General features: G+C 39.7%; 1 protein-coding gene across 27 annotated transcripts in view; it reads right to left on the bottom strand.

Annotated features, from left to right (window-relative positions):
• Positions 1–22,136, bottom strand: part of SLC16A9 (solute carrier family 16 member 9) — a 58,665-nt gene that overhangs the window by 25,677 nt on the left and 10,852 nt on the right. For 17 of the 27 annotated variants that reach the window (XM_065521071.2, XM_074002117.1, XM_074002111.1 and 14 more), the window contains one exon: positions 8,525–8,756. In XM_065521071.2, the coding sequence (XP_065377143.1) occupies positions 8,525–8,720 (196 nt within the window). In that variant the 5' untranslated portion in view covers positions 8,721–8,756. Of the gene's footprint in view, positions 1–8,524; positions 8,757–17,005; positions 17,118–22,136 lie in introns of all 27 variants that reach the window. The other 10 variants (XM_074002120.1, XM_074002119.1, XM_065521078.2 and 7 more) reach the window with 2 other exon arrangements.

The raw sequence follows: 22,136 nt of genomic DNA, 5'->3' as shown, positions 1-22,136 counted from the left end.
ATGGTGAAACTGGAACTCAGAAAGATCATGTGATTTGACCAAGAGTCCACAGCTAGCCAATGACAGGTCTAAGGCCAAAGTCAGACCAGCATTCTCCCTGATTGAGAAATAGTTCAATTGGGATCTTAATTTTTTCCTAGAAATCAAATTATTAGTAAAGAACATCAGTGTACTGTTAGAGTAGGTAGACATGAGCAGGGCAGGAGAGCCCTTGCCTCACCCAGGAATTTCCGGTAACCATCAGGTGATGGTCAGGTGTTTATTATGCTGTTTTTCTGAAATGATAATTGGCCACAGCCAACACCAGGGGAAAACAGTCTCCCAGTAGATAGAAAACACCTGGAGCTGGTGATCAGCAGCTTCCCAGTAAGATCTCAGGAGTTGGGCACATGGACTCGGGCATGCTCTCTAAGAGGCAAAATGGATGTACAACCTTCCTATGGGGTGATTTGACTGCTAAAGGAAAATTGTCCCTACGGAGCACTAGCACAACCTCAGTAAACACACTATGCACGTGGTCACCCTCCCAAATGGCCAACACTGCACATGCAGCAGTTGAGCAACAGCCAACCACGAGGGAAGAATCAAGAGAGAAGGAAAATCCCCAGAACCATGCCAACTTGTAAAACCCCAAGTCAAGGACTGAATGGGGCACTTGAATCTCTCAAGTTGCCCACGTGGCCCTCTTCCAAGTGTAAATACTTCCTTTCACTCCTGCTCTAAAATTTTTTAATAAACTCTCACTCCTGCTCTAAAACTTGCCTTGGTCTCTTTGTCTGCTTTAAACCCACTTCTGTCCCCTGGCTGAATTCTTTCCTCCGAGGAAGCAAGGATCAAGTTTGCTGCAGACCTGTATGGATTCACCACTGGTAATGGTACTTTGGTTAATGTCTTATAGATAACATAGCTTTATGAACTTATGTTAGATGAAAACATAAAATTTATAATCACTTGGTGTTCAATAGTTTACAGCAAATTATTTTACCCTTATCCTTAGAACCCGGGTTTATTTATAGATCCTATTTACATAGATTTAAAATACAATAGCCTCATATTTCAGCAATAACAAGACAAAATGTATCAAAGTGACCATCAAGTCACATCTGCAAAATGTGACACATTTATATGTTTAGCTTTGTAGTAACTGTGCAAGGCCTCAAGATGATAAACCATCTATTATTCCTCAGCACTGGATGAGTTTCAAGAGACAGATTAAATGAAAGGGCTACTTGCAGGAGATTTCTTACAATGCAAAGTGAAAACTTTGCAGAAGGGAACTTTGGAACAAAAGTTAGTTTACCTATGACATGAACCAGTGATTCCACACCTTAGAACCTGAACAATTTTAGGGGAAAAAAGGGGAAAGGGGGAGGGGGATTCCTAATTTTTTATTTTCACAAGATACTTTAAAAATGGAATAACCGGCCAGGCATGGTGGCTCAAGCCTGTAATCCCAGCACTTTGTGAGACCAAGCCAGGTGGATTACCTGAGGTCAGGAGTTCAAGACCAGGTTGGCCAATATGGCGAAACCCTGCCTCTACTAAAAGTCCAAAAATTAGCCAGGTGTGATGACACATGCCTGTAATCCCAACTACTCAGTAGGCTGAGGCAGGAGAATTGCATGAACCAGGAAGGTGGAGGTTGCAGTGAGCTGGGATCACGCCACTGCACTCCAGCCTGGGCAACAAGCAAAATTCTGTCTCAAAAAAAAAAAAAAGTAATAGCCATCTATTATTACTACTGCTTAATTAGAGAAAAAGAAATGTTTAAATAAGCAAATAGTGAGAAGGATGTAATTTCAGAATAAAATGCAAGGCAGTAAAAAGGTAATGGGAACTTCACACACACACACACACACACACACACACACACACACTCATACATTTCATCTATCATTGCCTTTATATTTATTTTGCCTTTGGTGAAAGTTTTTCTGGAACTTACCATTGCCTGTGTATTAGTGTTCAAGAGCCAATATTACTGTTGTCAGTATTGGTGTTTAGAAACCACTATTGCCTCAGCTTTCTAAGTTACCACCACTCCTGGCTAATTAAAAAAAAAAAAATTACAGAGACAGGGTCTCATTATGTTGCCCAAGCTGGTCTTAAACACCTGGTCTCAAGTGATCCTCCTATCTCAGCCTCCCAAAGCTCTAAGTTTTATAGGCATGAGCCACTACACCCAGCCCAGTGTGTATTTATTATACCTATAGCTCATCTAAACTGGAATGAGCCACATTTCAGGTGCCCAGTAGCCACATGTGCCCACCGTACTGGACAGTACAGTTCTAGAGTCTCATATAATGTTAGAAAAGGACACAGAGAAATCAAACACAATCCAGGATCTAGACAAGAGGCAAAACAAACTCACATCAAGGGTTAAAATAAAACCCAAGGCCAAAAGCACCAAAAGAAAGGTTCAGACGGCTTGTTTGGGGATTTCATAAGAGGGAGAACAACCAAGGCCACAGAACTAAGCCTTGAACTAGGCTGCGAAGTATGGTTATGTCAACAAAAGGGACGAACATGTATTCTAAATGGAGGAAATAGAAACATAATGTGATTTTTCAGTTTTTAATTTATTATAGGATAGTTTTGGGAATGAAATTATTCCCTTTGGGAAATAAACTCAACCTCCATGCACTTCTTTTTCCTAAAAAGTTTCAGAAAGTCCCAAGAGTAGAAGGATGGTCAGGTCTGCTGCAGTGAATACATAAGTTGGCTGATGCTACAGTGAGAAACAAAATATAGCAGTAACCAAGTTGTGGACCTGCCATGCAGCAAGGATTTCCTAACAGAGTGGATCAGTTGGGCCTGTGAAGGTTCTGCCTTTCCACCTAAAATGCAGGGAGCCCAAGGTGTGAGCTCCCCCAAATTGCAGGTTCCTCAATCCTTGCTCCAGCAAAGACTGTAAATCTCAAGTTCATCTCCTTGAAAAAGAAAAAGGCACTAAGGAGCCACGCCCACTCAAATTGTTGATCTCATATACCCTGGCTGCCTTTCATTTTAGTTGGTTTGGTGGTATTTAGATGGCAGAAAGCTTAACCAAAACCTGGTCTTTATTCCTACCAATCTTAAATCTGCCTAGCACACTGGGAACCTGCCAATGCAACAGAATCCTTGAGAGAGGCAGGAATTCAGTACTTCTTGAAGGAGTTAACAGTGCTTAGAGATAAAGCCCAAACCCAGCTCTGCCAGCACTCATAACTCATTCAGCAAGTGGGCCTGGCCATACTGACTCACTGTATTAACATGGTGATATGTTTACTGACTCATATTATGAGTTTGAACACCTTTGGAGGAGGTGAAGACAAAAGGGAGAGGGCAAGAACTCTCAAATCTGCTTTGAGTACAAAACTGCAGACTAGATCTCCGTGTTGTTTCCTGCTGTTTCAGCACTTGGGTAGTGTGAGAAACAGAACCACCGTTTCCTTGAATTTGGAGAACAGTATCTAGCCAAAGGGTGTGTTAGCTCATCTTAAAACAATGCAAGGCCGCGATAGCTCTCTAGTTCAGTTACCTTCCATTCCTCCCATATCAGTCAGGTTTCAACCAGAGAAACAAAACCAGTAGGAAGTATATATTAAGACATTTATTGCAAGGAATTGGCTTACACATTTCCATACTAGGCAGCCAGACAATACCTGCCTAGCTAACCAAGTCAAAAATTCGTAGGGGAGGCTGTTAGGAAGGGCATGTTGGAACTCTCAGGGATAGGTCGCAGCTACAATTACAAGCAGAATTTCTTCTTTGGGGAAAGCTCATTTCTGCTCTTAAAGCCTTGCAACCATTGAGCCAAATCCATCTAGATTTTCTAGGATAATCTGCCTTATTTAAAGTTAAGTGACTATGCACTTTACTCACATCTACAAAATAACTTCACAGCAACACCTAGATTCGTGTTTGAACAACTGGAGAAAGTAACCTAGCCAAGGTGACACATAAAACTGACCGTCACACCTTCCAACATAATCCCTCCTCTCCAGCCAAATTTACTCCACCAGAACACAGCCTCTGCAGTACGGGATCCAGGCCTCTGCATAAAGTTAATTCACATGGACTTCCCTCTCCCTGTCTATCTGCTTATGAAAGTCCATCTTCCTATCTGGCCCATCTCAATAGCTTCCTCAAAAGCTATCCCTCTAAAACCTCAGAGATTGTTCTGCCATTGCTATTCTCCTTGATACTTGTGAATTCTCAAATTATTAGTTACCTTTTTTTTCTGTCTCTTCCCTGAGACTACAAACCTTTTAGAAACATGGATGGTGTTTTCTATCTTGGCATCCCTAGCTCAGAGACCTTAGGAATATATGTAATGAGAATGCGCTCATTCACAATGTATAACTCAGGAGGGTGGGATCCTTCTTACCCAGCTTTATTCATCCCAGGGATTATCCGGACAAAGAAAGAAATCAGGCAAGGAGAAGAAGTATTTTCTTCTCAATTATTTAAGTTTCAAGGAAAAGGAATTAAGAATTAAGATTTTGAAGAGTGTAAAGCCCAGAATTCCATGCCTTTTCACAGTTGTAATATGTTGTTACGAGCTACTGTCCAAATCTAGGTTTGTCAACGCCCAGGAGTAGGACTTCATATTTCACATGCTTAGGCACAATCTTGGCAAAGTTCCAGCTCCCTCTCCTGCCCATCTTTCCAAAAACTGTCTTCATCTTTCATCCTGAAGGGTCCCTTTCTTTTGCACATTTTATAGACAATTTACTTCTCATTATTTACATGGCATGAGTAGTGCCACATGCAAGGAGAAATCTACAATAGTTCTCTTTATTTTAAAAAATGTCAAAGCAAATCATACATCAGAGAGTTATCAAAAAGTTAAAGATTAAAATTTAAAGATAGAGGGCTTAAGTCAGTGGTAGTTCCTAACTAAAAATCACTTTGGGGACTTAAAAAAATTCATGAGGTCAGGCACAGTAGCTTATGCCTGTAATCTCAACACTTTGGGAGGCTGAGGCAGGAGAATCCCTTAAGCCTAGGAGTTTGAGACCAGCCTGGACCACATGGTGAGACCTTGTCTCTACAAAAAATAAGAAGAAAATAATTAGGCATGATGGCATGCACCTGTAGTCCCAGCTAATCAGGAGGCTGAGCTGGGAGGATCACTTGAACCCGGGAGGTCAAGGTTGCAGTGAGCCAATACAGCACCACTGCACTCCAGCCTGGGTGACAGAGCAAGACCCAATCTCAAAAATAAAAAATAAAAAAATAAAAAATTCATGAATCTAGGCCCCATCATGGACCAAATGAATTAGAATGTCTGAGTGTCAAATCCATGCAATTATATGCTGAAATGGTCCCATAGATGATCCTAATTATCTCCCTGGCTAAGAACCGCTGATGTCCATTTGAGTAACCAACATAAAAATACTTATTCCACTTCCAAGGTACTAATAATCCACTTGTTTCTCTGTAGAGCAAAGTTGTTATAAAGCAGATGGTCAAAGTGGCTTGCACACTGCCAGACACTGCTTACTAATACTACATTAAACACTGTTTCAGAGTTTGCTTCTTAATTTATGCTATGAGGAACCCAAAGAGGCCAACATCAAATACAATATGTTCGGCCGGGCGCGGTGGCTCAAGCCTGTAATCCCAGCACTTTGGGAGGCCGAGACGGGCGGATCACGAGGTCAGGAGATCGAGACCATCCTGGTTAACACAGTGAAACCCCGTCTCTACTAAAAAATACAAAAAACTAGCCGGGCGAGGTGGCGGGCGCCTGTAGTCCCAACTACTTGGGAGGCTGAGGCAGGAGAATGGTGTGAACCCGGGAGGCGGAGCTTGCAGTGAGCTGAGATCCGGCCACTGCACTCCAGCCCGGGCGGCAGAGACTCTGTCTCAAAAAAAAAAAAAAAAAAACAAATACAATATGTTCAATGGAGCCAGCCATGCTGAAACTTGTACACAATATCTAAAGTGTATGTATGTATGTATGTTTATATATATATATATATATGCATACACACACACACACACACACACACACACGCAGGCGTAAGTTATAACTGTTTAGCCATCCTTTTCTTCCCTACCATTTTTCATTCTTGAATTATTTGCCCGCATTTTTTCTACGCTCATCTTTAAAAGCTTTGCTCACCAGGTGCAAATGACATTGAACCTAGAGAGGTTAAGTGACTTGCATAAGGTCACTCAGCTCAATGGTTGTAGAGCCAGGACTTGAATTAGCTTCTGACTCCACCCTCAAGCTCCTTCAAGTACTTGTTGTCTCCTAGAATTTTGATAAGATGGCCTAACTCTCTGGTCCCTACAAGCAGGGCTGGCTTGTTGGATTTGTGACCTATGCAAGTTGCACAGGGCCCAGTGCTTAGAAGAATCCCACACTTGGTTTAGTGCTCTGCTGTCACTAAATTCTTAATTTTTTAACAAGGATTCTGTATATTCATTTTGCACTGGGGCCTGCAAATTATGTAGCCAGTTCTGCCTAAGAGTAAAGAGGGCTGCTCCTGGCTCTTGAGATGAGTGATCATCCACCTAGAAACTTGGAAAACATGTAGAGCTGTAGTTGAATTGTCAAAAACAGTCAGCTTCAGCTCTGACCACCAATGCCCATCCTTAAGGAGATCTAGGCTTTCCTCAACCCTCTACTCCAACCTGGACAGACTTGTGAAAAGAAGCTTCATTCTTCAAGTATGTGCTAATTGAGTTAGCATTTCAATTATCCTTTGACCCTTGCTGGAAGCCAAAGTAATTACATTTCTGTTTAACTTAGTATTTGCTAATAGAAATGGTGACTAATTAGAGAACATTTAAAAAATTCTTTCCTCCCCACTACCGGTCTTATTTTAGAAATCAATACTTTCAAATCGCATTATTAACATTATCAATTATCATCCACTTGTACTTTGATGGCTTTACAAGCAATCCTTATTTTGAGAAACTCTATGAAACAAATCTAGGGCAAACTTTTCCTGTTTCCCTTGAGCTCATAATGGCAATATTTTTATTTGTTTACTTATATTTAGTCATCTTATCTGACATAGTGAGATGATCCCGCATTGTTTTTTAAGCCTTTTTGTCTTGTTTATAATTTAACAAGGTAATACAATAATTGGAAGCATTGCTTTTTTTGAAAGATATCCCCTTTAAAATTCAGGAGAAGCCGGGCGCGGTGGCTCAAGCCTGTAATCCCAGCACTTTGGGAGGCTGAGACGGGCGGATCACAAGGTCAGGAGATCGAGACCATCCTGGCTAACACGGTGAAACCCCGTCTCTACTAAAAAATACAAAAAACTAGCCGGGCGAGGTGGCGGGCGCCTGTGGTCCCAGCTACTCCGGAGGCTGAGGCAGGAGAATGGCGTAAACCCGGGAGGCGGAGCTTGCAGTGAGCTGAGATCCGGCCACTGCACTCCAGCCTGGGCGACAGAGCCAGACTCAGTCTCAAAAAAAAAAAAAAAAAAAAAAAAAAAATTCAGGAGAGAAGCATATTTAAAAGAAGGAATGACTAATGCATTTTGTTTTAAGCATATTTTCAAGAAACCATTTTAGAGCTGAAAAATACCTTACAAATCATATTTAATGTTCTTATTTTCCCCATAAGAATAGAGACTGTGATTTGCTCAATGAATAATGGTGAGTTCATAGCATACAGGAAGAGAGCCCAGGGCTATGGACTCTATCTAGATCACTACCTTTTGTGCTTCAATAGTTCCAAATATGTTGGAGTAATGGTCACTAAATATTACTGCAGAGTTCAAACTATAACTCTAGAAGTTGAAGTGGCATATGATTTTAATGGTGCAAAGGAAAATAAAAAGTCTCTACTGTTCTCTCTAAAGATGACAGGAATCACTATTACATCACATGTAACTGTTCATCAAGAATATCACTTTTGGAGACACACAAAATATATCACATGTATCTTATACATAACACTATATTAAAATATTTAATGAAGATTTTAATGTTGTGATTGGATTGGATTTTGTGAGACTCTTTGCTATGTCTGCTTTTTCTTGTGAAGTTCTCATGACCACAGGACATGTGATTTGACCACAGTGTATCTGGAGCAGAGAAGAGTAATCACAAGCCATGTAGAAGCTGCTTAGAAGGCTGCCGAGAGCCATTTGGTCCTTTGGTCCTTACCAGTGTACCTTGAACATACTTTGAATGTACCTGGATCACTACCTTCATCTCCCTGACTCATTCTTACTCATACATGTGTGTCTTACAAGACTGTGAGCCTCTTAAGGGCAGGAACCATGTGTTTGCTGTTCATCTTTTCATTTGTAGCATCTAGTTCACTGCCTGGCACATCATAGAAAATAAATGAATAAAGAAAAATGAATGGATGGATGATTTAACATCTTAGGGAGTGCCTGCATTTTCACACAGATTTATTACAGTGAAAGTACAATCATTTTAATGAAGGTGGGAAAAGATATGTTATACTTTGAAAAGAAAGCCCTCTCTGCCTTGCATAATGTTCATGATGTAGTAAGCGTAATTAAATGATTAAAGAGTAAAGAGAGGCATAAATTTATCCACTTACTTGCAAGCAAGCCAACTCCACTTGCCAGGGATCCAACCCAGGCTGTTTTTCCTTTCCCTTCACCAAAGGCATCCAGCCATTCTATGTACAGGACTCCAACAGCTAGCGGGGATCCGTAACACAAAAACTGAGTAAAGAAGGAGACAAACACAATCACCCAGCCCCATCCGCCGTCAGGTGACTTTTTAAGTTCCATTGTAAGACAAAATCAGGAGATGTTTCTCTGCAGGTCCTAAACAAAAACAAACAGAAAAGAAAAGCTTATTTAGAGTGTGGTAGGACACAGCACTTGGGGTTAAAATATCTCCTCCGAAAGTAAAAAATAAAAAAGGTTCTCCAAAGACACGCATGGAAAAGCATAAAATATCATTGACATAACAAGTTAACAAATACATTTGCATTTATTATTTGAATAAATGATGCATATACATGGTACAATTTTTTTTAATTATAAAAAGGCGTAAAGTGAAATATAGCCTTCTCAACCTTGTCTACCTTCACCAGGTTCCCACCCTGCTCAACCACAGAGAGCCACTGATGTTAGTTTCTTAGTTTTTAGTTTCTTGAGTTCCCTAGGAAGCAGATTCCTAGCAAGAAGGAGACTGATTAGGAATGCTCTCTAGTTGATGCCTATGGAAGGGCATAGATGGCAAAGGGAGTAGATCAGTTGCAGATAACTTTCCAGTTATAAAGAAGGGGATTTCTAAAGTTGGGATGACCCTTCAGAGCTGTGCTGAGCTGGGTGCTGGGAGCTTCCCATCCACACTTCCACGTTGATCATGCACTGGATGTGGCTACCCAGGAATGGGTGGTGATCAGAGGTGAGGTGGCTCCCTTCAGAGGAGGCAATCTATCCCCATAAGAGCTGTCAGCATTCTCGGCAGTTGGGGCAAGGACTCTGTCATTCCTGAAGGGGGCCTGGAGGGGAACTGGCAGCACATCACAATGACCACTGACTGGAGTATTTTTCCAGTTTCTTTATGCATGTATAAGCAAAACCAAGCAAATATTCTCAATGTCTTTTTCATAAAAAAGTAGTATATTATACATTACATTCCCCACCTTCCTTTGTCCACTTAACATCCTGAGAGATTTTTCCCTATCAATACATAGACAGCATCCTTAGTCATTTTTATAAGTACATAGGATGTACTTATACCATATGGCTGTATGCTTGCTTATTTATTTACTTATTCAATAGCAAAAACACTTGCATGGTTCAAAATGAAAAAAGACAAAAGATGAACAGTCCCCTATCTACCTATTTCCCACCTAAGCCTTATCTCCTCCACAGGTAACCAGTGCATCTTGTTTCTTGTATATCCTTCTAAGGTTTCTTTATGCATACACTGGCAAACTCAAATATAGATTTCCTCTACTTTTTACACAAAAAAGAGCCTATTATATACATTGGTATGTGTTCTCTTTCACTTGACAAATATCTTGAAGATCTTCCACATCAATGCATACTGACCTTCTTTATTCATTTCTTACTTCTGTACTATAATCCAGCATGGATCTTTATCTTAAGTTTGTTTGACCAGTCCCTATGGCTTCAATGAAAAACAATGTGCAGTGAAAAACCTTACATATTCATATACCTTTTTGCTTATACACATATCTGTTGGATAAAATCCAAAACAGGAATTGCTGAGTCAAAGGGACTATACATTTATAATTGTAATTTCAGAAAGTATTGAAAAAGGCTGAGGTGGGAGGATCATTGAGGCCAGATACTACCAAATTAAGTTCAAGAGCATTGAACTAATTCATATTGTCTCCAGGATTTTGAATGTGTTGTGAAACTTTTGGATTTTTGCAAATTTCTTGGTTTTAAAATAGCATTTCATCATAGTTTCAACTTGCATTTCTTCTTCTTTTTTTTTGTTTTTTTTGAGACGGAGTCTCGGTCTGTCACCCAGGCTGGAGTGCAGTGGAGTGATCTCAGCTCACTCAACTTGCATTTCTTATAGTATAAATGTGGTGTATCATTTTGGAGATGAAAAGTCAGCTGAAATTCCTAATTCTTAGGTGTATTTGGATATTCTATTCTGTTCCATTGGTCTGTGTATTCATACATCATTACCACATTTGTTTAATCACAGAATCTTTTTTATAAAAGTTCTTTTACCATATGTTACTCTCTAATGGGGCTTTTTCTGTCTTTATAATTACGCTCCTTTTGCAATATTTTGTAGCTATTCACGTTTTCTATTCTATATGAACTTCAGAATCAGCCTGTCTGGTTCAAAAAGAAATCAGATGATGCTTTCATTAGGACTGAGTTAAATGTAAAAATTGATATAAGGAGAATTGACCTTTTACGATGTCAACTCATTCTAAGAACATAATATGTTTTGCATTGTTCAAGTCTCCATCTATGTTCTTAGTGTTTAAAATGTTCCTCAATAGTTCATTGTACTGTATTTTTATAGATTTTATCCTTGCTGCTAATATTGTAATTGGGGTCATTTCTTTTATTTGTCTTCTGTTTGTATGTTTAAAAGCTATTGATGTCTGTATGTTAATTTTACACCCCACTTCCTTACAAAATTATCCTGTTTGTGGTGGATTTTCAGATGATTTTCTGAATATACAATACACAATGCAATACAGTCATATAGTCACCTACAGTTACAATTTTTATCTCCTTATACGTCTTAAATTTTTATACTTCACATTTCCTTCTTTTTTTTTTTTTTCAGACGGAGTTTTGCTCTTGTTGCCCAGGCTGGAGTGCAATGGCACAATCTCGGCTCAATGCAACCTCCTCCTCCTAGGTTCAAGCAATTCTCCTGCCTCAGCCTCCTGAATAGCTGGGATTACAGGCACCCACCACCATGCCCAGCTAATTTTTTGTATTTTTAGTAGAGATGGGGTTTCACCATGTTGGCCAGGCTGGTCTTGAACCCCTGACCTCAGGTGATCCATCCGCCTCAGCATCCCAAAGTGCTGGGATTACAGGCGTGAGCCACCGTGCCTGGTTCCTAATTTCTTTCTTTTGTCTTTGCATTGAACAGTACATACAGAATAATATCAATTTACAAAAGTATACATTTTTTTCTAATTCCTAACTTTAGTGGGAATGCCCTCAAATACCATGATGTTGTCTCTGGTGCCTAGTTGGATTTCTTTTATAAAGTTAAGAAAGTAATTTGCATTTTTATATTTTTGAGTGTTATTATAAGTAATTGTTATTATATTTTATCAAATGTGTTTCCAGTGTATAGGAAGATAGTCATACAATTTTCCCTTTATAACTTTTAATATGGTAAACTATATGTTTTCTACTACTGAAGCATCCATGAATTATTGGATTAAATTTCCCTGGTTCATGCATTATTTTGACTATGTTAGTCTATTTTGGGAGGGGGATTTTTTAATTCATAGGCAAAATTGGTCTATTTTTGTTTTCGATTTCTACTAGTGTTGGTACCCAAATGGTGTTTACTTTATTTAAAAATTTGGGCTGGGCACAGTGGCTCATGCCTGTAATCCCAGAACTTCGGGAGGTCAAGGCAGGCAGATGGCTTAAGGACAGGAGTTTGAGACCAGCCTGGGCAACACAGTGAAACCCTATCTCTACCAAAAAAATACAAAAATTAGCCTGGTGTGGTGGTGCAGCTGTAGTCTCAGCTGCTCAAAAGGCTGAGGTGGGAGGATGGCTTGAGTCCAGGAGTTTGAGGTTACAGTGAGCAATAATTGCACCACTGCACTCCAGCCTGGGGGACACAGTGAGACCCTGTCTCAACAACAACAACAACAAAAGGCAAGAAAAGAAAAGAAAAAATTTTCTTCTTTTTCTAAACAGCTTACATGGCAATGGATTTGGAGATCCAAGGCCTAACCTTCAAGTCCCCAGCAGGGCCTCCCACTTAACCTGCACCTTCCATGTCTCTTCACTATGCCAGGTTTACAGTCAGGTGCAACAGAGTCTTTGCCCACAGATTCTGCCAAACCATGCACTTGGCTGTGGTTTCAACAGATAATGTCTGAAGACAGTAGGAATATCAAGTATCCATTCACACGCAGCCTAATTAGATGACAAGGCATTTGGCTACCTTTAGAGAGTCATAGCTATACCCATCATTTGCCTGGGCTTCTGTGGATTTATTTCTTCACTTTGATTTCAGAGCAATGCTCAGAACTCATGTCACCATGTGCCATAAGTCTTTATACAAATTAACTTTCAACATTTAATAACCAAAAACAGAAAGATGTTACAAGTAGTGAACAAAACTGTAGGTATAAAATCCAGACACTCAAACCACATGATTGTGTTAACAGAATTATCCAAACTTCCAAATCAGAAACTTTTGTAGTAATCAAATATGTTCCTCCATTGGACATTTACTCTCTCCGTAAACTCTCTTACCTACTCTATTGTGAAACTAAACAATGCAATTCTGGTCTTTCTAATGACAATTTAGTACTTTACAATTTCTGTTCAGAATCCTCTTTAAAGAAAATATTGTCTGAACTCCTCAAACTAGATAGGATATGATAGAAATAGCCAAACACCTGAAGAGACTAAGAGGTTGTGTGAAGACAAATGCATATGAGATTGTCCTTCATTCAAATGCTCCAATCACAGCACTTCAGGAAAAGTACACATTTATAGAGACAAAGCACCACAATCATGAATAAAGCCAGTATTCCTGAGAGGTTGTGGGTAATGGGGGAGGATGAAGAGAATTATCTCCCTTACCAGTTTTCAAACCTAAGTAGACAAAAATGCCTTTCTACACCACATACCTCTGCCCTACCTTGCATTGCCATGCCTTGCCTTCAGTGACATTTCAGGATGTAGGACAAGAGCCAAAGAAATTCTCACAGTAAATATTTAAGAGAGCAAACCTTGGAAATACAAAGTTCCCATGCACATCAACTCTGACTAGAAAGGCAAGTTTTTATAGTGATGACTAACAGCTTCTGATCTGTCATCATCTCAGAGTTTAAGATACATGTAGTCTCAATAGAACACAGTGAAAACTACCATTTAGTGATTTCCTGTATTCTGTCACTCTAGCACCCTCCTCCCATGGCTTCCTCTATTCCCTAGGTGCCTCTCACCAGCTGTTTTTCTGATATTCTGCACTGGGTAAGGTGATTTTATAAATAGGCTAGTCTTCATTTCTCCTTTTTGGTAATGGTGCTCAACTTCCTTTTTGAGGATATAGATCTGCCCTACGGCTAGAGGGCTTGTGGGACTGTTAATTAAGTTTCCTCGACCTTGAGCAATAAAGGGCAGATAACCCAAGAGAAGCCAGTAGGCTTTCAGGACTCTGAATCTTGATTGAAATGCCTGAATCTTGAGTGAAATGCTCTAAGGAAAGGACAGGAAAATCTGCAGAGATTACGGATCCCCATGAAAGTGCACTGAAGAGACCTCTGTCAGTTCTACTACCTTGACCTCCCAGAGATACCGAAGCCTGGTTTCTCCAGCCTTCCACGTTTGTGAGCTAACCCAGTAAATTATTTTGTTAAGTTATTGATACTCATTTCTTTACTTGCACAATATATTTACTTGGATAAATATAATGCAGTAATTTCAAGTTGATTATTTTAACCCTCTATACCCCATTTGGTCCCATTTGGGACAAAGGTAAAGCTGAGGAATATTGTTGATGACCATAGAATATAAGAAATACAGATGTGCCGTATCTGTTTTTAAGAAAATTTCTTCCTATTATCGTCCCTTCTTCATATTTTGTGATCTAATATGATAAATTCCCTTATCTGGCATTCTTTTTAATAAAAATTCCAAATTAACTAAAATTTCCACTAAGCCTATTTATCCTAATGTTTACAGAAATGCAGCAAGATAAAAGTGGTCTTAAAAATTAGCTGGGTGTGGTGGCATGCACCTGTGGTCCCAGCTACTTGGGAGGCTGAGGCAAGAAGATAGCTTGAGCCGAGGAGGTCAAGGCTGCAGTGAGCCATGATCATGCCACTGTTCTCCACCCTGGGCAACAGATCAAGATGCTATCTCAAAAAGAAAAAAAATAGAAGAAGACAGTGGTCTTTATTCAAAATGTTCTTGATCATTTACATTTACATTATATTGCACTAGTTACTAAGGGAGACCAGAAGACATAGAAGGTGTGGTCCCTGACCTCAGAAGCTCTTTTAACTCCCTTAGGAAGGTAAGATATGTGTACATGGGAAAGTGTCTCTATGTGGGAAGGTATGCGCACAAGAGAGTACGTACACGACTGGGTGCCAAACAAGTGGATGGATATTAAATGTTTAGGAGTCAAAGGAAATGAAAGCACTCAAGGTGGGAGCAGGAGTGGAAGGGCCTCATGAAGTAGGTTAGTTCTAAAGAACAATGAAGAGATTCATATAAGGGCAGCCAAGGCAAGAGGAACAACATGAACATACATGTGTAATCAGGATAGGCGTGATAGGTTTGGTGGAGTTGTAGAGGGCAGTTCTTACAGGGCTCACATAGCAAAACAAGATTAGAAAAATGATACTTTCCATGTAAATTCAAGAAGAATGAGTTTCAAGAAGTCTGTGTTTATAACCCCAAGAAATAATTGTTTCTACATATTGTAGAATAAATCATTTATATTATCTAAGTGGTGGAATATTTTTTCAAAAAAAAAAAGGCCAGGTGGGGTGGCTCACGCCTGTAATCTCAGCACTCTGGGAGGCCAAAGTAGGTGGATCACCTGAGGTCAGAAGTTCAAGACCAGCCTGGCCAACATGGTGAAACCCCATCTCTACTAAAAAATACAAAACTTATCTGGGCAAGGTGGCACGCGCCTGTATTCCTAGCTACTCAGGAGGCTGAGGCTGGAGAATCACTTGAACCCAGGAGGCAGAGCTTGCAGTGAGCCGAGATCACGCTACTGCACTCCAGCCTAGGTGACAGAGCAAGGCTCCATCTCTAAATAAATAAGTAAACAAATAAATAAAACAAGATCTGTAAGTATCAGAAGGCACTATGTTATTTAGGCTTACGATCCATGCATATATTCAACGTTTTGGAGTCTTATTCATACAACTGTATGAAAATGTGTTTCTAGGAAATACAGATATTGTACTATATTCTAGTAAACTCTTTGAGAATTTGGAATCTCCTTTAACCAGAGTGTTAGCAAACCAGGACTCTAAGTGACCAGACACCTTATAAAACTCAAAATTAGAAACCATTTTGAGAGATCATTTGAAGAACACTAATTTAGGGGCAGTTTTGTTATACTACAGGGTTTAAAGAAGTATCACAGATTTAATTTGAACTTGAACTTGTAAGCATCTTTCTTAACTTTAACTTAAAAATTAAATACAGTACATGTATTTTGAACCTCTCTTGGAGGAGACAGAAGAGCATGAAATAATATTAACCATTAAGAAGATATCACTATTCAACAAAATTAGATTATCATTAGCATAAAGGATAGTGTATCTCCTAAAGCCAGAACCTGTTTTGTTAAAGGGGAAAGGAGAGTTGGCAAGTTCTAATCACTTCCTTCAGGAAACGAAAGACTATTGATGAAAGACTACATTTCATTCACAATAAAGCTTTAAGTTTCAATGCCTTCGATTGTGTTTAGTTCTGCTCAAATAATGCCAATCCTTTGTTTCTTCAACTCTTTACATTGGCTGAAAATTTCTGCTCTGATATAGGCTGTCGGAACTGCAGGTGTGACATTTAAGAACACTGAATATTTCTATCTCTGAAATGTATACATATGCACTATACTAATTTTTGCCAAATACAAAGTGATTTACAAGTATTTAATCTTATTTTCGGTTGACAGTTTCCTGTTGCCTTTGCTCCCTTCCCCAAAATAATCATGCCCTAATAACCCCCATTTGAGCATTGTCTATAAATACCTCCTTAAAGATTCATAGATATACTTTTCACTTGAAATATAAAAGGAGTTCAACAGTAGCACATTTTTATTTGAATCTCAATCACTACCAGATTGTCTGGTGCTGAAGCACTTTATTTTAAGAGCCTAGAATCCTGTGACTTTATCTTGGGAAAAAATGGTTGATTCCAGGTTGATTTTGCCTTGATCTAGTCATCTGTGAGGTGAGTCAAAAGTCTAAATCATGCTGGGTTCCATGACCTTCCTACAGTTACATTTATGACACTTTAAGGCTATAAACCACGGGTGAGGAGGTGGACTGAAACCCTCATACGCTGCTGGTGCAGATGAAAAGGCTGAAGCCACTTTGGAAAAAAGTTTCAGGGGTGGAAATGGGGAATGACTTAAAGGGTGCAAGGTGCAGGGCTTCTTTGTAGGATGATGAAAACATTTTAAAATTAGATTGTGGTGCAGGTAGCACAACTCTATGAACATCCTAAAAATCACTGAGCTGCACACATGAAATGGATCAATTTTATCATGTATGAGTTATACTTCAATAAGGCTGTTAAAATGAAACACTACAAAAGCTACTGAAAATTATATTTTAGCTCTGACTCCAATGTAGGTAACAAGTTTTATAAACTAAAGAGCAAACCTGTTCAGCCAGAAGCAGTTGTAATACTGATGTCACTCTTCCCCTCAATGACTTTTGTCCCTCCAAACATATATCATTTATCCTATACCACCTCAGTTTGGGTGAAGGAATCCTGGGAATTGAGAAATAATTAACTAATACCAAAAAACAAACAAACAAAAAATGTAGGTAAACAAGTCATTCTTTGGGTGTTTTAATGAAATGTAAGTAAAAATGTAGATTTTTGGGGGGAATTCTAAAACAATAGGTAAACAAATATATTTAATACAAACTGAAGCTCATAACTCAAATACAAATTAATTACATTTCATTTCATGAGAGGCATAACACAAGTGATCATTTCTCTAGTTCTTGAATCCGCCTTCTCCCTACCACATCTATTATTCGACTTCTACTTTTGCTTTCCCATTTTTTTAAACAATTTCATTTTATACTGTTCAAGGGGTAAAAAGTGCATCTGCAGTCATCAGCTGCAACAGTGTCAACACACTTATAATTGATTTTTATTACCATTTTTAAGTAGCATAGAACTTTAAAATAAGTCTCCTCTGGGTCAAAGACCTAAACTGTCAGGTAAAACTACTCTCTTTGTTGATTTACATATTAGCAAATGTCATCACGTTAACACTAATGTAAGTCCTTGAAAAGTTATAGTCACCAGTGACTTAATTTTGGCACTTTCCAATGACATTTCAAAATGTCAGTGTATCATTTCTCTTCTAAGGTCAAATAAATATAGTTATATATCAACATCGGTTTTTAAGGAAAAGAAAAAGAATCCACCCTGTTGTGCTTCTAAAGTATTAAAACTCTTTGTAAAATCATATTGAGTCATCTTCATTCTGTGTGTGTGTGTGTGTGTGTGTATATATATATATATATATATATATATACACACACACAATTCTATAAGCATTTTCTACAGTTTGAAATAGCTATTCCAGGGGGTGAACTCCAAATGATATATATACATATATTTACATTTTTTTTTTTTTTTGAGATGGAGTCTTGCTCTGTCATCCAGGCTGGAGTGTGGTGGCGCGATCTTGGCTCACTGCAAGCTCCGTGTCCCAGGTTCACTCCATTCTCCGGCCTCAGCCTCCCGAGTAGCTGGGACTACAGGCACCCACGACCACGACTGGCTAATTTTTTTTGGTATTTTTAGTAGAGACAGGGTTTCACCATGTTAGCCAGGATGGTCTCAATCTCCTGACCTCGTGATCCGCCTGCCTCGGCCTCCCAAAGTGTTGGGATCAAAGGCATGAGCCACTGTGCCCGGCCTCCAAATAATAATTTTAGTACAACTGTGAATCCAGTTGTGATGGCCTTGATCAGATTGTCACAGAAGTCAAGATGCAATTAAGCTACTTTCATGTTTCTGACTACTAGCATACTAAATATTGAAAGAAAACATAAAAGAGGACATGAAAACCAAGGTTTTGGTTAAATATCTACAGCTTAAAAATTAATGCTATTAGCCAAACAGTGATGAACATATATAGAAAATAGTCTACATATTAAGATAGACTATAGATAGAATACATTAAATATACTAAATATTCAGCCAGGTGCAATGGCTCATGCCTGTAATTCCAGCACTTTGGGAGGACAAGGTGGGCGGATTACTTGAGGCCAGGAGTTTAAGACCAGCCTGGCCAACATGGTGAAACCCCGTCTCTACTAAAAACACAAAAATTAGCCAGCTCTGTTGGCGGGTGCCTATAATCTCAGCTACACGGGAGGCTGCGACAGGAGAACCGCTTAAACCCAGGAAGTGGAGGTTGCAATGAGCTGAGATGGTGCCACTGCACTCCAACCTGGGTCACAGAGCGAGACTCCATCTACACAATGGACTATTATTCAGCAATAAAAAGGGATGAAATACTTACACATGCAACAACATGTATAACATAAAAACCTTAAGCTAAGTGAGAAAACGTAATTGAAAGAGACCACATATTGTATGACTCCACCTATGTGAAATGTCCAGAACGGGCACATCTGTAGAGACAGAAAGCAGATTAGTGGCTGCCTAGGGCTGGGAGGTTTTGGGGTAGGGAGAAATAGGGAGTGACTGCTAATGCATATGAGGTTTCTTTCAGGGGTGATGAAAATGCTCTAAAATTGATTGTAGTGATGGTTGTACTACTCTAAATATACTAAAGCCATCAAGGGAGCTATACACTTTAAATAAGTGAATTATATGTAATTTATAATTTAATAAATCCAAAAAAATTAATGTAAACCCTGACCATGTGAATTTGTCAAAACTCATCATACTGTATGCTTATAATTGTTGAATTTTACTGGATGTAAGTTATAACACGATAAATCTTGTTGGGAACAGACCCCCTAAAATCTGGCCATAAACTGGCCCCAAAACTGGCCATAAACAAAATCTCTGCAGTACTGTGACATGTTCATGATGGCCATAAAGCCCATGCTGGAAGGTTGTGGGTTTACAGGAATGAGGGCAAGGAACACCTGGCCCACCCAGGGCGGAAAACCGCTTAAAGGAGTTCTTAAACCACAAACAATAGCATAAGCGGTCTGTGCCTTAAGGACATGCTCCTGCTGCAGATAACTAGCCCATCCCCTAGTTTCCCATAAGGGATACTTTTAGTTAATCTAAAGTCTAAAGAAACTATGCTAATGACTGGCTTACTGTTAATAAACATGTGGGTAAATCTCTGTTAGGGGCTGTCAGCTCTGAAGGCTGTGAGATCCTTGATTTCCCACTTCACACCTCTATATTTCTGTGTGTACTTGATTTCCCACTTCACACCTCTATATTTCTGTGTGTGTGTCTTTAATTCCTCTAGTGCTGCTGGGTTAGGGTCTCCCCAACCAAGCTGGTCTTGGCAACTTACTTTTTAAAAGATGAATGCTATAAACACACAGTTACAATGACCAAATATATGCCCTGACTTAGAGATAAAATTAACAACAACTGCATGAGACTTTTCATAAATATGAGCCTACATACCGGGTCAATGGCCCTCCTCCCCACCCACATCCACTCTCCCCACCTATACCTACACCCAAATTTTTAACCTAGTAACAGGTTTGTGTGAGGGAAACAAAATCAGGAAATGAGGTGTTGCTTACTTCATTGGTATTATAGCTCCTCAAACAAAGGAGCAACAGAGCAAAGCTTCTCCTCAGGTGCAGGAATGCCTAAATATCATGAAAGAAGAATCTGAACAATGAGAATAAAACATAAATTCAGGGTTTCTGAGGTCAACATCAGTGACCTTGGGCTGCTTTAGGTACACATGGAGGAAAGAGAAACAGAAAAATATTTTAAGCAAGTTAACAATTTTTTCAATTACTTCCTAGCTTTCCTTTATTCTTCTTAGTCTTACCATCAAGATGGGGTAGATAGGGAGAAGGCACATTTTTCTAGTATCTGGTTCCAGAACGATAGGAACTGAGTAATGGTTAAGATCAGACGCTTTTTAAATCAAGTTTGTATCTAAGTTCTGGTCCAGTCTGTGCTACTTAGCATGGGATTTTAAGCCAATTGCTTGTTGGCTTTGAGCCTGTTTTCTCATTTGTAAAATAGGATAAGAGTGGGTTGCAAATTCAAAGCTCACTGCTAGGCATGTAGTAAAAAAAAAAAAAAAATGCTTAATAAATGTGAGCTATTACTTTCACAACCTTAGGATTTTTTTCTGGTATTGAAGAATCTGGAACTTAAGGGATTTCTGGTAATTTCATAGCCATTGTCTAAGGAGTAGTTACTGGTTACTCCAGAATTCTAGAACAACAACCGGTTACTGGATCGTTTAGAAACATAGGGCTTTTAAAACTTTTAAATCGGCCGGGCGCGGTGGCTCAAGCCTGTAATCCCAGCACTTTGGGAGGCCGAGACGGGCGGATCACGAGGTCAGGAGATCGAGACCATCCTGGTTAACATGGTGAAACCCCGTCTCTACTAAAAAAAAAATACAAAAAACTAGCCGGGCGAGGTGGCGGACGCCTGTAGTCCCAGCTACTCGGGAGGCTGAGGCAGGAGAATGGCGTGAACCCGGGAGGCGGAGCTTGCAGTGAGCTGAGATCCGGCCACTGCACTCCAGCCTGGGTGACAGCGCGAGACTCCGTCTCAAAAAAAACAAATAAATAAATAAAACTTTTAAATCTTTAGTTATTTCTTAATACTTAGAACACTTAAACAAAACTTTATAAAACAAAAGAGCAGAATAATTAGATTCTTTCAGGAGAATATGACTTTTTTTCCTAAGCACACTGGACCATAGAGGAAGACCAAAGGAATGCACAGTTGCCTGCTCCTTGACTTGCTGCATTTGATGCTGTCCCCACTGGTAGTGGCAATGCTATTAACCCCACACTTCGATGTGGCAAATCCCCAGAATCTCTTGGCTGGTCTCTGGCTAGAGAATGAGCACAGTTTCACCCTTGTGGCTCCAGAAAGGGCAAGAACACACCACTGCCAGCCAGAAGAGAGAAAAGTCTTGTTCCATCTCTTTCCCATTGTCCCAAATAGCCAAGCACAGGTTCAACCACCCAAAATGCCACCCTTCTGCTGTGCAGTAGCCAAGGAAAAGACCCGAGAGGAGCAGCTCCAAGAACCTCTGGGCAGTCAATGCCCAGACACTTGCCCCAATTCTTTGTGTCCAAGACACACTCAGCTGACAAAAGTCAACACTTTGTCTCTTTTTCTTTTTTTCTTTTTTTTTTGAGACAGTTTCACTCTTGTCACCCAGGCTGGAGTGCAATGGCGCGATCTTGGCTCCCTGCAACCTCCACCTCCCAGGTTCAAGCGATTCTCCTGTCTCAGCCTCTCAAGTAGCTGGGATTACAGGCATCCACCGAAATGCCTGGCTAGTTTTTTTTTTTTTTTTTTTTTTTTTGTATTTTTAGTAGAGATGGGGTTTCACCATACTGGCCAGGCTTGTCTCGAACTCCTGACCTCAGCTGATCCACCTGCCTCAGCCTCCCAAAGTGCTGGGATTACAACACTTTGTCTCTTAAGCACTGCACAGTTGAGTTTATCTTGGCATTTTTCACAACCCAGTGTTCTGCTCTTTCCCCAGTTCTGCTTTTTCCGCAGTCCCCAACAGAACAGGCATGGGGCTGGCAGGAAAACCCCTGAGAAGATTCTAACAGA

The sequence above is a fragment of the Macaca fascicularis genome, chromosome 9 (genome assembly GCF_037993035.2).
Source record: "Macaca fascicularis isolate 582-1 chromosome 9, T2T-MFA8v1.1".
Lineage (NCBI taxonomy): Eukaryota > Metazoa > Chordata > Mammalia > Primates > Cercopithecidae > Macaca > Macaca fascicularis.
The sequence above is the reverse complement of the archived record's forward strand: the minus strand, read 5'-3'. Positions and strand labels throughout refer to the sequence as shown.